The sequence below is a fragment of the Leptonychotes weddellii genome, chromosome X (genome assembly GCF_054177405.1).
Source record: "Leptonychotes weddellii isolate Sample4059 chromosome X, ASM5417740v2, whole genome shotgun sequence".
In the NCBI taxonomy this organism is placed as follows: domain Eukaryota; kingdom Metazoa; phylum Chordata; class Mammalia; order Carnivora; family Phocidae; genus Leptonychotes; species Leptonychotes weddellii.
This window is the reverse complement of record NC_138385.1, coordinates 22443224-22461403: the sequence shown is the minus strand read 5'-3', so window position 1 is coordinate 22461403 and position 18180 is coordinate 22443224. Positions and strand designations below refer to the sequence as shown.

Here is an 18180-nt window from a genome sequence, read left to right as displayed (position 1 = left end):
TTTATTTATTTATTTTTAAAGATTTTATTTATTTATTTGAGAGAGAGAGAATGAGAGACAGAGAGCACGAGAGGGAAGAGGGCAGAGGGAGAAGCAGACCCCCTGCTGAGCAGGGAGCCCGATGTGGGACTCGATCCCGGGACTCCAGGATCATGACCTGAGCCGAAGGCAGTCGCTTAACCAACTGAGCCACCCAGGCACCCGTGCTGCTTTTTATTATGTTTTTTTAGCTTTGTCCTATTTAAAAAAAACACTATGTTGAAACATACTTCATATACCACAGAATTCACCCTTTTAAACTGTAAATTCAGTGGTGTTTAGTATATTCATAGAGTTGTGTAGCCATCACCACAGTCTAATTTTAAAATATTTTTCAATACCCCAGAAGGAAATTTTGTGACTGTTAGCAGTCACTTTCTCTTCACCTGTCCCAGGTCTAGGCTACCACTAATGTACTTTTTATAAATTTACCTGTTCTGGACATTTCATATATATGATTTGTTCAAAAGTGGTCCTTTTTGAGTGGTTTCTCTGACTTAGCATGATGTTTTCAAGGCTCATCCATATTGTGGTATGCATTATAATCTCATTCTTTTTTATTGCCAAATAGTACTCCATTTTGTTTATTCATTCATCTTTTGATGCACATTTGGTTTGTTTCTACTTTTTGGCTATTGTGAATAATGCTGTTACAAGTATTCTCGTACAAGTTTTTTTTTTTTGAGCATTTCTCCTGGGTATTATATACCTAGGAGTTGAGTTGCAGGATCATATGGTAGCTGTTTAACCTTTTTTTAAAAAAGATTTTATTTATTTACTTGAGAGAGAGGGAGAGAGCACAAGCAAGGGGGAGCAGCAGAGGGGGAGGGAGAAGCAGGCTCCCCACTGAGCAGGGTGCCCAGTGTGGGGCTCAATCCTAGGATCACAGGATCATGACCTGAGCTGAAGGTAGATGCTTAAGCGACTGAGCCAGCCAGTCCTCTCGAGTGCTATCTTTTGATTTCCATTTCCTTGGTGGCCAGTTACATTGAGTATCTTTTGATGAGATAATGGCCATTTGTATGTCTTCTATATAGAGCTGTATTCAGAATCTTTGTCTATATTTTTAATTAGATTATTTGGCTTTTAAAAATTATTGAATTGCAAGAGTTCTTTATATAGGCATACCTCAGGGGTATTTGTGGGTTGGGTTCTAGACCACTGCAGTAAAGCAAATACCACAATAAAGCAAGTCAGATCAAGTTTTTTGGTATCCCAGTGCCTATAAAAGTTATGTTTACACTATAGTCTGTTAAGTGTGCAACAGCATTATGTCTAAACTATATATATACCTTAATTAAAAAATGCTTTATTGCTAAAAGAATGCTAACCATTATCTGAGCTTACAGTGAGTTGTAATCTTTTTGCTGGTAGAGGCTCTTGCCTCAATGTGGATGGCTGATGACCGATCGAGGTGGTGTTTCCTGAAGGTTTGGGTGGCAATGGCAATTTCTTAGAATAAGAGAACAGTGAAGTTTGCCACATTGATAGACTTCTTTTCACAAATGGTTTCTTTGTAGTATGTGATACTGTTTGATAGCATTTTACCCACAGTAGAACTTCTTTCAAAATTGAAGTCAGTCTTCTCTAACCCTGCTGCTATTTTATCATCTAAGTTGATGTGATATTCTAAATCCTTTGTTGTCGTTTCAACAGTCTTCACAGCATCTTCACCTGGAGTAGATTCCACCTCAGGAAATCACTTTCTTTGATCACCCATAAGAAGTAGTTCCTCATCTGTTAAGAGTTCATCATGAGATTTCAGCAATTTAGTCACATCTTTAGGCTCCATTTCTTTTTTTTTTTAAGAAAGATTATATTTATTTATTTGACAGAGAGCAAATCAGGGGTGCTGCAGGCAGAGGGAGAGGGAGAGGGAGAAGCAGAAGAGAGCCTGACGTGGGGCTCGATCCCAGAAGCCTGGGATCATGACCCAAGCCGAAGGCAGATGCTTAACCGACTGAGCCACCGAGGCGTCCCTAAGGCTCAATTTATAATTGTAGCTCTTTTGCTATTTTCTACCACATCTGCAGTGAAATTTCTACCACATCTGCTGAAAGTCGTGAAGCCCTCAAAGTCATCTATGAGGGTTACAATCAACTTCTTCTAAAGTCCTGTTAATGTTGATAGTTTGACTTCTTACCATGGATCCCGGATGTTCTAAATGACATCTAGAATGATGAATCATTTACAGAAGGTTTTCAATTGACTTTGCCCATATCCGTCAGAGGAATCACCATGTATGGCAGCTATATATATATATATATATATATATATATATATATACTTGCAAAAATGTATTTCTTAAATAAGAAGACTTGAAAGTACTCCTATAACCATGGGCTGTGATGGATTTTTTGTTAGTAGGCATGAAAACAACATGAATGTCATTGTACATCTCCATCAGAGCTCTTGACTGACCAGGTGCATTGTCAATATAACAGGAATATTTTGAGAGGAATCTTTTTCTTCTGAGTAGTGGGTTCGAAAGTGGGCTTCAAATATTCAGTAGACCATGTTGTAAACAGATAGGCTATTATCCAGTCTTTGTTGTTCCATTTGTAGAGCATAGGCAGAGTAGATTCAGCATAATTCTTAAGGGCCCTAGGATTTTTGTAATGGTAAATGAGCCCTGGCTTCAATTTAAAGTAATCAGTTGGCATTAGTCCCTGACAAGAGAGTCAGTCTGTTCTTTGAAGCTTTGAAGACAGGAATTGACTTCTCTCTAGCTATCAAAGTCATAGAAGCTATCAAAGTCATAGATGGCATCTACTTCCAATATAAGCCTATTTTGTCTACATTGGAAATTTATTGTTGTGTAGCCACCCTGGTTAATTATCTTAGCTAGTTTTCTGGATAACTTACTGCAGCTTCTATATCAGCATGTACTACTATTTCACTTTGCACTTTGATGTGAAGGAGACATCTTATTTCCTTAAACTTCATGAAGCAATCTCTGCTAGCTTCAAGTTTTCCTTCTGCATTTTCATCATCTCTCCCAGCCTTCAAAGAATTGAAGAGAGTTGGAGCCTTGCTCTGGATTAGGCTTTGGCTTAAGACAGTGTTATGGCCGGTTTGATTCTTTTATCCATACCTCTAAAACATTCTCCATATCAGCAGTAAGGCTGTTTCACTTCATTATCATCATATGTTCACTGAACAACTCTTTATTTTATGCAGGAATTTTTCCTTTGCATTTATAACTTGGCTGTTTGCCTCAAGAGGCTTATCTTTTGGCCTATCTTGGCTTTCGACATGCCTTCCTCAGTAAGCTTAATCATTTCTAGCTTTTGATTTAAAGTGAGAGATATGCAGCTCTTCCTTTCACTTAAACACTTGGAGGTCATTGTAGGGTTATTAATTGGCCTAATTTTAATATTGTTGTGTCTCAGCGAATAGGGAGGTTTGAGGAGAGGGAGAGAGATGGGGGAATCAGAACACACACAACATTTATTAAGCTTGCTGTCTTTTATGGGCACGATTCTTGGTGCCCCAAAACAAGTACAATAGTGACATCAAAGATCTCTGATCCCAGATTACCATTAATAAATATAATAATAATGAAAAAGTTTAAAATGTTGAGAGAATTATCAAAATGTGACAGAGACACAAAGTAAGCACCTGCCGCTGAAAAAATGGCTCAGACTTGATTGACACAGGGTTCCACAAACCTTTGGCTTGTAATACACACACACGCACACACACACACAGTATCTGTGAAGCGCAGTAAAACAAGATATGCCTCTATATTTTGAGCACAAATGCCTTATCAGATACATGATTTGCAAATGTTTTCTCTTATTCTGTGGGTTGCTTTTCTTATCTTTGATGAAGTCTTTTGAAACACAAAACTTTTATGATTAAGTGAAAGTCATTTTTTCTGTCTTGTTCCTTTAGTCTAATATCTAAGAATACATTGCTTAACATACGGTTATGAAGATTTAGTTACGGGTTTTATAGTTTTAGCTCTTATATTTCAGTCTTTGATCCATTTTAAGTATTGTGTATGATATGAGATGAGGTCCAAGACTTTTTTATTTGAGAGAGAGAACAAGTGGGAGGGAGGGGCAGAGGGAGAGGGCAAGAGAGAATCTTAAATAGGCTCCACACCCAGCGTGGAGCCCAATGCAGGGCTTGATCTCACAATCCTGTGATCGTAACCTGAGCTGAAATCAAGAGTCAGACATTTAACCTACTGAACCGTCCAGGCACTCCCAACTTCTTTTTTTTTTTTTTTTAAGATTTTATTTATTTGAGAGAGAGCGAGTGAGCAAGCACATGCAGGGGGAAGGGCAGAAGGAGAGGGAGAAGCCCGAAGCCACTTGATCCCAGGATCATGACCTCCTGAGCTGAAGGCAGATGCTTAATTGACTGAGCCACCCAGGCGCCCTCCCAACTTCATTCTTTTGCATGCAGATAGCCAGTTGTCCCAGCACCATTTGTTGAAAAGACTAGTCTTTCTTCATTGAATTTTTTTGGCATCCTTGTCAAAAATCAAGTAACCATCAATATGAGAGTTTATTTTTCATTTGCATTTTTATTCCATTTATGTACACTTTTGTCCTTAAGCCAGTACTATCTTGATTACTGTAGCTTTGTAGTAAGTTTTGAAATAATGGAAGTGTGAGTCCTCCAACTTTGTGCTTCTTTGAAAAGATTGTTTTGATTATTCTAGATCTCTTGCATTACCATAAGGATTTTAGGATCAGCTTTCCAGTTTCTGCTAGGAAGCCAGCTGGATTTTTAATAGGGATTCCATTGACTCTGTAGATATATTTGGAGAGTATTGTCATCTAACAGTATTAAATCTACCGACCCATGAACTGTCCTACTTATTGTTTATTTAGCCATTAATTTACTTTTGTTATTAACATGGGACTAGTAATGCTCACTATTGAAAAAAATTTCATAATGCATTTTCTCATTGACTCAGCCATTTACATCTTTTAGAAAGATTTTTGTTTTCATTCCATTGCAGTGTTAATATTTGTTATTTGTATTTAGTACACTATTTTAGTCAAATATGGGTATGATTTTTAATATCTTCTAGGATATCCTTAATGTCACTAAGAAATAAGTAATTACACTTTATAGAGTTGGGTCCCATAGTTAGTTTTCAGATTCCTTTTAATGCAAAATGAACAAAAGACTGATCATCGTTATGTGTTACCAGGTGATATTTTACTGAATTTGGTTCTCTTTTATTGTTAAAATTTAACTTTAAATTTTAGTATACAAGTATATGTATATTTAATTTGAAGTAATGTGATACCACTTAGTGTTGAAACTTAATGACTTTAATCAGACTTAATTCTTAGAACATTAGCAAAAGCTAATGGTTTTTTTTCTTTTCTGCTGTAGTCGGTGGTAGATGATTGGATAGAATCATACAAGCATGACCGAGATATAGCACTTCTTGACCTCATCAACTTTTTTATTCAGTGTTCAGGCTGTAAAGGTAAGATACATTTATTTTTAGAAGCAGAATGTTCTCAAATGGTCTCTTTTTGTTCCACCTAAATATAAACACTTTTCAGGAAAAATAATGCCAAGATATGGAATTGTTTGCATTATAATCATACAGAATGTATAAGGAAAAAGGAACAAAGAACAAAGTAAGAAAGAAACTCCGTTGAGACAGTGGTATTCATGTGTGAAAATTAACTAAAAACTTGGCAATTTATAATTGTTATATTACTTTTATTAGATACATTTCCCACTTTGAGCATCTGGTTTTAGGAACAAAGAAATGGATTAAGAAGGGAGGAGGAAGATAATGAAGAGATAACAGGTTCAAGTGGCAGGGGATTGTAAAGTGTAGGGAGTTTAAAAGTGCCATGAATAACAGTAAGTAAGTAAGTAAGTAGGTAAGTAAGTAAGTAACTAAGTTAAGTAAGGTATTGGTGAAATTTATACTTTTTTTCCCTAAAAAGAGAAGTTTTGGAGTGGGGTCTTATTGGAAATGTTTTCACCTTATTTAAAAAGATTTTGAAGTAGGAGTGGGGAAAATATAAAATACAGTAGTGTCTTCCCTGGGGCAAAAATATTTAGTGCAGACATTTGGCAGGGGGACAAAATTACGTAAGTTGCGGGGTGTCATACATCTTGATCTGGATCAGTAAATGATTCAGACAAAATGATGGACAGGTTCTGATCTATTCTGTTTCTCCCTAATACTTGATCCATCCTTGAAATTTAAGAGGATGTCCAGGAAAATAAATGTTACAAAGTTTCCCAAGAGTATTACATTTTTTTTATGGAAGTGGCACCAAAAACATGGACATCAGAAGTCAGGAGGAAGGAAGTTTGCTTAAAAATAGATCTAAGAAGGGCGCCTGGGTGGCTCAGATGGTTGAGCGTCTGCCTTCGGCTCAGGTCATGATCTCAGGGTCCTGGGATCGAGTCCCGCATCGGGTTCCCTGCTCGGTGCAGGGCCTGCTTCTCCCTCTCCCTCTGCCACTCCCTCTGCTTGTGCTCTTCTGTCTATCTCTCTGTCAAGTAAATAAATGGAATCTTAAAAAAAAAAAAAAATAAAGTCTTCCATGACTTTAAAAAAAAAAAATAGATCTAAGAAGTTAAGATGCTAAAGAATGATATAAAGGAATCTGTAAAAAGAGTCCCAAGAAACAATTTATTTATGTCTACTCCTTTAATTCTACAATAATACTTTTAAAAATACTGTTACTGGAATTTGTGAAACAAGTAACATTTTTTAAATGAGTTTTTATTTTAATTTTTTTAACTTTGAAAGGGACATTTTATTGAAAATAAATTGAAAGAGTTACATTCCTTTCACATTACTTTTTCTCCCAAGTAGCATAGGATTAAAATCCTAATTCTTAAAATTATTCTGCTCAGTGTAAAATTTAGATAATCTGACTGTATATAAAGATTTTCTTTCAGTTAGGTTTTTTAAATTTTTATTTAAATCCAGTGTAGTTAACATATAGTGTTATATTAGTTTCAGGTGTACAATATAGTGATTTAACAATTCCATATAAACAACATTTTATGAACTGATGCATTTTATTCGAGGTTGATCACAACATTCAGTGCAGCATGCATACTAGATATTCTGTATGTTAGGCTTGATAGACAGATATATTAACGTTTTGAGTCTGATCTGCGTAATGCCATTAATATGGTCAGTTTTGAGAAAAAAATTTTTTTTGAAAACTCTTTTTAGAGAGTTGCCTAGTTTACTTGACTTCTTAGCTAGAGGTAGCTGCAGATCAGTATAGAAAATTTGACTCTGCTCAAAGGAAATGTAATAATGACAATATGATGAATCAGATTAACACTTTAAAGAAAGAATATACTAGTATTTTTATTTTGTCTGTGTCCAGTCCATCTTTCTGGAGTAGAACAATCAGGTACCTGTTTGTTGTATTATGTAATCAAGGACCATGTCCTTTCTCTTCGGATTCTGTGAAAGTGGAAGATTGATTGCAGGACAACAGAACAGGTGCCAGAAATAACTTGATGAGTTGAAATTCTGACTTTCATCTTCAGTCTTCCCTGTTATACTGTAGTTCGGTCAGGTTTAGTTTCCTAGTTAGGCTTCTGAATTGTAGTTTTAAAACAAGGCTATAGTTAGAGCATTTTCCCTTTATCAGATTCATTCCTTTTCTGGCACCATTCTGTTTTTTGAATCAGGAGCTTGCCAACTAAACCTGTGGATATACTTTGTCATATACCAGGTTGTCCAGATTTTTAAAAATTGAAGGTGTTGAAAACTTAAATTATCAGGTAGATTTAAACACTGTCATAATGTTTATTTTAGAATAAAGAAAACTCCGTAAAGGAGAATTTATCATCTAATCAAAGTTAAGGTCATTAAGTACTTTCAAAAACACTTAGAATTATTTTGAATTTTTTTATAAACGAGTTAGAAACATCTTTATATGTACTGTACTTTAGCTTTTTTCTTTTGGACTCAGGATTGTCATTGTGAGCATCAGTTATTTTACTGTAGTTTTGCCTTCAGCAGCTATTGAGGTGTGGAGGGATATTTGACTCTATGCTGAATGGATCCAGACTGCTTTGTGGTTGCTGAATCTGTGGCCAGTGTTTCCTTCTTTCTTTCCTGGTCATCTGTCACTTTTCATTTTACCAGTTTTTAGCAGTCTCTTTTCTTTTCTTTCTTTCTTTTTTTTTCTTAATATTTTATTTATTTATTTGACAGAGAGAGACACAGAGAGAGAGGGAGCACAAGCAGGGGGAGTGGGAGAGGGAGAAGCAGGCTTCCCGCTGAGCAGGAAGCCCGATGTGGGGCTCGATCCCAGAACCCTGGGATCATGACCTGAGCCGAAGGCAGACGCTTAACGACTGAGCCACCCAGGCACCCTAGCAGTCTCTTTTCATGTCTCCTACAATTTCAAGGCAGTGGGCTCACGCGTGGTGTCTTAATGGCACCTTCACACCTGCCCCAGGAGTTATATGCATGGAGTTTGTGACAGCTATTTTTTTCTGCTTATTTTTGGGTGTCTGGCTGTTATATGGTCTGAGATGAGAGAGGAGCTTTAGAAATGGACAGTTGTCAAAATGTATGCAGTATGTTTGCTTTGAGATTTATTCATACATATTTACTTTGTAGAAATTATTTCAGGGATTGAATAACTTGTACTTCTATAGCTTTGCCAAGTTTATAGCACCTGGGTGTAAAGTATAGGAAGGTTCTGAAGATATATCCGTGACTTGATTAAAATTAAAAAACTCTTCAAAAGGTTTTTGAGAATGTTGCTTCTTTAGCAAGGGAAATGGTTTCTTCCAGATTTGTTAATATCTTAAAACAATTATGTAGTTCTTTTATGTTGTGGTAAGTAAGGGCTCTTCACAGCACCACTAGAAGTTGATCTTACTTGGGGGTGGCATCATGATGTAGATGAATAATCTCAGACAAGGTCTTTGACTTCTCTTTGCTTTAGCCTTTACTTCCTCATCAGTAAAGCCAGGATTATAGCACCTGCCTCATATTTATGGTATTCATAGTAATATGACTGGCAAGGAATAAGTAATCCAGCAATAGAAATACAGCTTTGAGAATCCAGTTTTTACATTTGTTCCTTTTTAAATAATCTGATACCCTATCAGTGGAAATTCATGTATCTCTTTTTCCTGCATTGTCTCCTTAAAATTTTTTCTAGAAGTCCCTTTTCTGATATTTGATCACTACCTGGCTAACTTTTACTTCTTGTAATGTGCATCCTTTCTCCTCCCCTTTCCCATCTTCCTTTGAAATTCTAAATGTCCTTATTAGATTCTTTTCTGTGAAACACCTGACTTACACTAATTTTATTTATTTATTTATTTTGATCTGACCTATGGCCTTTATTGGCCTTGTCACTCATTAGGGCTTTTCTTATATGCTGCCTTTAATAGTTTTTATTTTCCCTCCCTCCCTCCTCTCTCCCTCCCTTTCTTCTTCCTGTTCTTGTTATTCTTTATTTAAACTTTCAACTAGATTACAGATGGGCAGAAATTACTGTTTATGTTTATTTGAAGCCCTTTTAGAGGATGATTGGATGTAGTTGCTCTGTATATATATAGTAATGCTTAATAAACCTTATAGGTAAACTCTACCTATCACTCTTTTTCTTATTATCTTCAGGTTTATCCTTAAAGTTTTAATTGTGTTACCCTGAGTGCTGCCTAACCCTTGATGATGTGTATTATATTAAAAGGGGCTAAGCCAGTATACATATTGTAGGCAAGAGTAGATTAAGTCAGGTAGAAATGTGATGGGTATTAGGAAGGAATGTACTGCATGGAGCACTGGGTGTTATATGAAAACAGTGAATCGTGGAACACTACATCAAAAACTAACGATGTATTGTATGATGACTAACATAATAAAATAAAATTAAAAAAAATGTGATAGAGACTAACAGTGTAAGAGATTGACTTAGAAGTTCTCTTTATTTTATTCATTCTACAATGTATATTAACTTCTTACACTTGAAAATTTCAGGAGTTGTCACAGCAGAAATGTTTAGACATATGCAGAACTCTGAAATAATTCGAAAAATGACTGAAGAGTTTGATGAGGTAACTTATTACCCTAAATGTTTTGATAATTTTATGCATGTTGATCTTGATTTAACCTTAAAAGTATTCTTAAATTCTGAGCATTAGTGTAAATGCATAACAACTTTGGCATCACATTTAATCAAATGATAAGTGACCTTGGGCAAGTTGTTGCCTTAGCATTGGTTTTATCATCTGTGAATAATACTCTCTGCTAATAATACTTTTCTCATAAGCCTGTTGTGGATTTAATTCAGTAATGTTTGAAAAATTTCTTAGCATTTTACAGTGCCTGGTATATAATAAGAACTTAATAAATGGTAGCTATTATTATTGTCAAAAAATTAAAACTTCAAGAAAATAAAATTTAGTGCCTAAGAACATGTCTTGGAATATTGTTAAAGATAGATTTGGTCAATACTTGGGGAACCAGGTAACTTAGGAAAAGGACTGTAAAGTTGACCCTTGAACGGCATGAGGGTTGGGGATGCTGACCCCCTCTCTCCCCACATGGCCAAAAATATGCATTTAACTTTGGCTCCCCTCAACCTTAACTGCTATAATAGCCTACTTAACTCTTCACTGGAAGCTTTGCTGATATAGTTGATTAACATTTTGTATGTTCTATGTATTATATACTGTATTCTTAGAATAAAGTAAGCTAGAAGAAAATGTTATTAAGAAAATCATAAGGTCTCAGAAAATAAATTTACAGTATTGTAGGTATATTTATTGAAGAAAATCTGTGTATAAGTGCACCTGTACTGTTCAAACCCATGTTGTTTAAGGGTCCACTCTCTGGACCCTTAACAAATAACATGTTATTATTTAAAATATCCTTTATGGGGGCATCTGGCTGGCTCAGTCAGTGGAGCATGTGACTCTTGATCTTGGGGTTGTGAGTTTGAGCCCCACGTTGGGTGGTTGGGTGTAGAGATTACTTGAAAATAAAATCTTTTAAAAATATATCCTTTATATTTTGAGTATGAGTAATAAGAAGAATACAAATAAAAAAATAGTAGCGTAGACTTGAGTGAATCCTTTATCACAGTGATGCCTTTGAAATATTGTTACCAATAAAGACATTTAGATTTATTATAATGTAAGCTCCTTTAGGGCAGGGATTTTTGTTTTGTTCACAGCTGCATTCTGGCACCAGCAGTTTTACTCTTCAAAACTTGTCATTGTAAATTTTCAAGTAGAAAGTCTTTCTTGTCCCATTTGAGTTTTACTTGATCATTTTTTTCTTGCTTACTCTGATGAAGGAGCTTTCAACTATCATTCTAAAAGACAAGAGTTGTTTAAAAGGCTTTGATGATCACTAAGTGCTATTAATCATTCTCCAAGTAGTTGAGAGGTAATTATGAGTAATGGTATTATAGTAGCACCCCCCTTATCCTCGGGGGATACATTCCAAGATCTCCGGTGGATGACTGAAACCACAAATAGTAGTAAACCCTATATATTCTGTTTTTTTCCTATGTATACATAACCTGTGATAAAGTTTAATTTATAAATTAGACATTGTAAGAGATTAACAATAATAATAAGCAGTACAATTATAACAGTATACTGTAATAAAAATTATGTGAATGTAGTTTCTCTGTCAAAGTATCTTCTGTACTCACCCTTGTGATGATGAGAGATGATAAAATACCTACATGATGAGATGAAATGAGGGGAATGACATAGGCCTTGTGACATAGTTTTAGGCTACTATTGACCTTCTTCTGATAATACCTTAGAAGAAGGATCATCTGCTCTCAGATGGAGGTTGACCCATGGGGTCACTAAGATGTGGAAAGTGAAACTATGGATAGAGGGCGGCAGGGGGCGGGGAACATGACTACTTTATTTTAACATACTAATATTAAATGTTTTAGTGAGAACCTTTTTACTAAAAGGAAACAACTATTTAAGAATCCTGAAATCTGATTTGAAAGCGTTCACAAACCAAGTTGCTGACAATTAAGATGATGCATTTCAGTGTAGTCACTAAATGATTCAGTCAGAGAATATGGAAGAGAACCTTTTTGTAGAATATTAGGATCTTATTCTCAGATGAGAAATAAGAGTTCAGCTTCTATATAGCATGACTTAAAATTTAAAAAAAATATTGCTCTAATGACAAAATAATAGGGGTGCCTGGCTGGCTCAGTTGGTAGAGCATGCAACTCTTTATCTCGGGGTCATAAGTTCAAGCCCACAGTGGGCATAGAGTTTATTTTATTTATTTATTTTTTTAAAGATTTTATTTGAGAGAGAGCCCGAGCATGACAGGGGGAGGGGCACAGAGAGAGGGGAAGCAGACTCCCCACTGAGCTGGTAGCCCGACACAGGGATCAGTCCCAGGACCCCGAGGTCATGATCTGAGCCAAAGGCAGGTACTGAGCCACCAAGGCGCCCCTACTTACTTTAAGAAACGGGGGGGGCGCTGGGGGCACCTAGGTGGCTCAGTTGGTTAAGCATCTGCCTTTGGCTTAGGTCATAATTCCAGGGTCCTAGGATCGAGCCCCGCGTTGGGCTCCCTGCTCTGTGGGGAGCCTACTTCTTCCTCTCCCTCTGCCACTCTGCCTGCTTGTGCTCGCTCTCTCTGTCAAATAAAATCTTAAATATATATATATATAAAACATACATACATACATATATTACATATGTAATATGTATTACATATATGTGTAATACATATTATATTACATATATATGTATACATATGTGTGTATATATATAGTGGTTTAAAAAATTGCCCAACTGTACTAATAAAATGATCTTAGTCTCTAGAATACTCTCCAAAGCAACTTTTGCTTTTCGAGGTTCTATGTAGTATTGCCCTGTGTTTTTATTTTTAAGGATTTATTTTTTGAGGGGGGATTTAATTTATTTAGAGAGAGCATGATTGGGGGAGGGGCGGAGGGAGAGACTGTCAAGCTGACTCCCTTCTGAGTGCGTAGCCTGACATGGGGCTCCATCCCACCTATGAGACAAAACCAAAGGTCAACCGACTAAGCCACCCAGGCGCCCCATTTAAAGATTTGTTTTTAATGATTTATGGCGATTCTCAGTGTAACTTCATTGGAGAATGCCCCATCTCTATATAGAAGAATACTTAAGTACTAGTGTTTCCAGGCTATACTAGCTACATTTCCATTTCTTTTTAAAATTATGTCATTGTATGTCATTGTTTATATCTGTTGACTATTTGATGTCCTTGAAGCTAATGAAAATATACATTGTAATCTTTTGATTATTTATAAATCATACATCAGACTGGTTGAAAATATGATTTCATCGTTTTGAATCCATTTAAAAATACAACTTTGGTTTGATTTTGGTATGCTTTTGTTTTAAGGAGATTCAATAAGTATATCTTTATCAGTATAATGTTTTGCTTTGATGAGAGAAGCTTTTTATTTTTAACTTTGAGTAATTGGTATATATTTTTATTGGTTAAATTGAATTCATAATATCCATTTTGGTCTTAAAGAGCAGATGTGTTCAAAAGTAACTCCTACCTACTTTTAGGATTTATTGGAGAAGAAAGGTGGGGTAAAGGAGTCTTTTCAGCTTCTGCCTAGGGTATTTTATAAACAAGCGAAATTTTGTTAAATCATGTGTTTTAAGTGAAATTGCTTTTTAAAATTTTTGTTTTAGGATAGTGGAGACTATCCACTTACCATGGCTGGTCCTCAGTGGAAGAAGTTCAAATCCAGTTTTTGTGAATTCATTGGCGTATTAGTACGGCAGTGTCAATATAGTATCATATATGATGAGTACATGATGGATACGGTCATTTCACTTCTTACAGGATTGTCTGACTCACAAGTCAGAGCATTTCGACATACGAGCACCCTGGCAGGTCAGTATTTAGAATTTTTTTTTGTATATTTCCTTAGGTTAGAGATGAAAATGGTTTTCATTAAAAGAAATGATCATGACTCAGATTAATTAATTTTACTTATAGGGTAACCACTAACAGAACACTCTCCTCCCTCCTATTTGATTACTATGCCACAGAAAGGGAAAAGAGGTGGATAGGAATGTGTTGAATTCTTGAAAGATGTTTTATCAGGGCAGATATTGACAGCAAATTTGGGGAGACCGTTAAGTCATTTTGGATATGTAGTCCTAATGACCTTTATTTTGTCTGTGATGTGAGCTGTTCCTCCTGGTTTGATGGTCCCTGTAGGATGGTGATTACTCTTTACACCACAAAAGTTTATTTTTCTTAGGTTTCTGAGTAACTTTAGACTGAGCTAAATTCTTTGCTTTTTGAAATGAGTTATATTTTTAAGCCTCACACAATTCTAGAACAGTGATTTTTGGTGTTGGTGTTTATAAAATCTTTTGGTTTCTCCTTTGTGGTAAAGGTAAAATTGTTGATACACTATTACTGAATAAGTACTTTTTGGTTTGAGTTAGAAAAAATCAACTAGGCATTCATTGTTATTATAGTATTATAAGCCTTAATGGTAGAATATATTGATTTACACAAAAAGTTTTCATTCTCTAAGTGTGGGGATATTTTTTTCCTTTATTTTCCTAAAGAATTAAAGCTGTACTTTTGCTAAATCTTCCATTTTCAAAAAACAAAATGCAGGTAATCTGGGGGAAGGAGGTGGAGGAAAAAAAAATGCAGGCAATCTTTCTATAGGATTTTTGTTTTTAGGTTGGAAGTCACAAAATATGAATGTGATCTTGCTCTATGAACTTAGGTAGCATTTAATGTTAAGAACTTGGTGGCTAAAGTAAAATAAGTATGATGGCATAAGGTGAATAATTTTACATCAGAATAACAAATTGGTTTGCTGAGGGAATGAAATAGCTCTGAAGAGAAAGTTGAGAATCCTTTTTAAAGAGACCCAATAGCCACAAATTGAGATTTAGTTTTGTGGTGTTCTCTTACGCAATGAAGCAGATCTGAGAAATAGTCTAAAGTAAATTAAAAAGGCATAAAATGGTGAGATATTTCAATTAATAAGTTTTTTTTAAGATTTTATTTATTTATTTGACAGAGAGAAAGACAGCAAGAGAGGGAACACAAGCAGGGGGAGTGAGAGAGGGAGAGGGAGAAGCAGGCTTCCTGCGGAGCAGAGAGCCTGATGCGCCGGGCTCAATCCCAGGACCCTGGAATCATGACCGGAGCTGAAGGCAGACGCTTAACGGCTGAGCCACCCAGGCGCCCCCAATTAATAAGTTTTAAATCACAGACAGTCTTGTCTCAGGAGCAAGGGTTCAGTAACAGAAGGTGGGGGGATCTGGAGGAAGTGTAATAAAACGCACTTTATTGAGTGGTATTTTTCTTTGTACTTTGACTTTTCATCTAGATCTGTTCTTCATAATTTCACCATTGTCTTTATGATGATATGTAATAGAGTAAAATTAAAGGAAATCAAATACTGATGAAACTAATTTTTTACATATTGTAGTTTGATACGAAGCATTCAAGCTCCCTCTCCCTTTAGTAACCAAGATAGCTAAGTGACTGCCATAGGAACCAAAATTTACTGAGAACGTGAATTATGACCTCTGAAAAAGATCATTGTAGGGGACACATTTTAGAATAGTGGGATTTGAGTGTAGTCTGAAGTCAGATCACCTAGTTTTGAATACTGGTTTAACTACTTATGTGAACTGTGTAATCTCAGGGAAATTTCTTAATCTCCGTGGACTTCAGTTTCCTCATGAATGAAATGGGGATAATACTTCACTTTAAGGGCTTTTGGGGAGGATTAGGAGATAATCCATGAAAAATACTTAACATAGGTAACTGACATACAGTTAAGTATTCAGTACACATTAGCTGTCATTTATTGTCATTTGTAGCAGCTGTATTTTTCTGTTAGAAGCAGAACAGCCCATCTTGTCTTTAATTTCTCTTAATTTGATAGTAAATTGTAAATTTTTGCATCTGTGAGACTAATTTCAAAATTTTCCGTTTAAAAATAGCTATGAAGTTGATGACAGCTTTGGTGAATGTGGCACTAAATCTTAGCATTAATATGGATAATACACAAAGACAGTATGAGGCAGAACGGAATAAAATGATTGGAAAACGAGCCAATGAGAGGCTAGAACTTCTGCTACAGAAGCGGAAAGAGGTAAACTTTTGTATTGAATATTTGAGCTGTTATCCATGACCAACTTTGATCATTAATTACGATATAATGTTGCTAGTTCATCAGATAAATTTTTTGGAAAGATTTAAATTTAAATAATATTTCAAGTTGTTTAAATGTCTAGTTTTGTTGACTGTCCATGCCAACAATACCTTTTGCTTATATTTTCTTTCTGTGTAGGCTAGGGTGAAGAGTTTAAGGCTTTCAGTAAGGTCCTAGGCCAGTCAGACAAGTTGTTTTAAGCCTTAGTATTATTCATGTCTGCTGTGAAAATGTCTGTCCTAACTTCCCTGAACTAGTTGTCAGGATGAATTCAAGTTTCAGTTATATGACATTACTTTGAAAAATAACTTACAGGTTATTTATGGTTTCTCAGTCGCTACCTTTTTTTTTTTGTGGTATAGGTGGCAGTTGATTAACATGACTGATCACCAAATTTAACTTTGAATGAGGAAGATATTTTTCATTCTTATGCTAAATATTTTTAAGAGGGGGAGGGGCAGAGGGAGAGAGAATCTTTTTTTTTTTTTTAATATTTTTTTTTTTGGAGGGGGTATTTTAAGCAAATGCCACACCCATCATGGAGTCCAATGCGGAGCTCCATCTCACAATCCTGAGATCACAACCTGAGCCGAAATCAAGAGTAGGAAGCTTAACCGACTGGGGCACACCCTAAATAAAATCTTTCAATGTTGTGTTTGTGATTTTAATTTCTTCTTCATTAGTGATACAGTATTTTGCTATCTGATATTGGCGATGTTTATGTTTATTTCTAATAGGCAAAATCTGATGTTTCAAAAATGTTAGTAATACATTTGAGGTAATATTTGCCATGGTAATCCAGAAATTACTACTTGATTTTGACATACTTGGGGTTGGTAGTAGCTGTAATTTTTAGTTGGTTATTTCTGAGATAGTGAATAACTTTTTAAAATGCCCTGACTCAACAAAAGCCTAAAAATCTTGTCGATATTTCCCCACTACCTAAATTCCTTATCTTTTTCATATAGTTTGAAATGAAGAATCGGCCTTTCTTCCTCTTAATTGTAGTTATTAAATTTCATCAGATGATTTATTGGGTAAACATAATGCACGTCTTAGGCCTTGAAATTATGGCCCAATTCTTAGACATAAATTTAAGACTGTGAGCACTGAATGAGTGGATATAGGTAAAAGGATTTTGAGATTAAAATTCCTGTGCAAATACAAGATACTGATACTTCTGGGTTAGGGTTAAGTTTTTGACCACCTTGTACCTTTGACTATCTGTGCTAATGAATATAAGAAGTGCACGCCCTTGTTAGCATTATTTGGAAATGCAAGAATATATCCATGAAAAGAAAAAAATACATTTTACAAAAGTGCAGAACATAATAAAAGAGCTAATTGATACTTAGACTGGGAGAAAGATATTTCTCCTAACTCTCAAACTCTGAAACAATTTTGTCTTAATTCTCAAACTCTGAATTGAAAATAATGGGAGTAGGTAAGTAAACCAAGATTTTGAAATGTTTACTTGATTATTTAAGGTGAGCCTTGTTTCCTTCAAAAGAATTTAGCAGGGTAACTTTCTACCAAATTATTTTACTCAAACCTCTTTTGTTCTTTGAGCAGACACTAGTTAACATTACTTTTCTTTTTCAGATGGTAATGACCAAGATAATGAAATATTATTATGCTTTTTTGATATGAACATATATGTTATATAATAGATGATATGTGTTGTAATAAATTACTTAACAGATTTTTTATGTGCCTTTTTGCAATGGAAATTTGTGAGCCTTAGAAAAGGGTAATCTGGGGCGCCTGGGTGGCTCAGTTGGTTAAGCGACTGCCTTCGGCTCAGGTCATGATCCTGGAGTCCCTGGATCGAGTCCCGCATCGGGCTCCCTGCTTGGCAGGGAGTCTGCTTCTCCCTCTGACCCTCCTCCCTCTCATGCTCTCTGTCTCTCATTCTCTCTGTCTCAAATAAATAAATAAAATCTTTAAAAAAAAAAAA

The 18180-nt window shown here is 35.5% G+C and overlaps 1 protein-coding gene across 7 annotated transcripts in view; it reads left to right on the top strand.

Moving 5' to 3' along the window:
• STAG2 (STAG2 cohesin complex component) overlaps nt 1–18180 on the top strand; it is a 133834-nt gene that overhangs the window by 63821 nt on the left and 51833 nt on the right. For all 7 annotated transcript variants that reach the window (XM_081808290.1, XM_031038203.2, XM_006742503.3 and 4 more), the window contains exons 5-8: nt 5401–5497; nt 10010–10086; nt 13717–13921; nt 16012–16163. In XM_081808290.1, coding sequence (XP_081664416.1) covers nt 5401–5497; nt 10010–10086; nt 13717–13921; nt 16012–16163 — 531 coding nt within the window. The remainder of the gene's footprint in view (nt 1–5400; nt 5498–10009; nt 10087–13716; nt 13922–16011; nt 16164–18180) is intronic.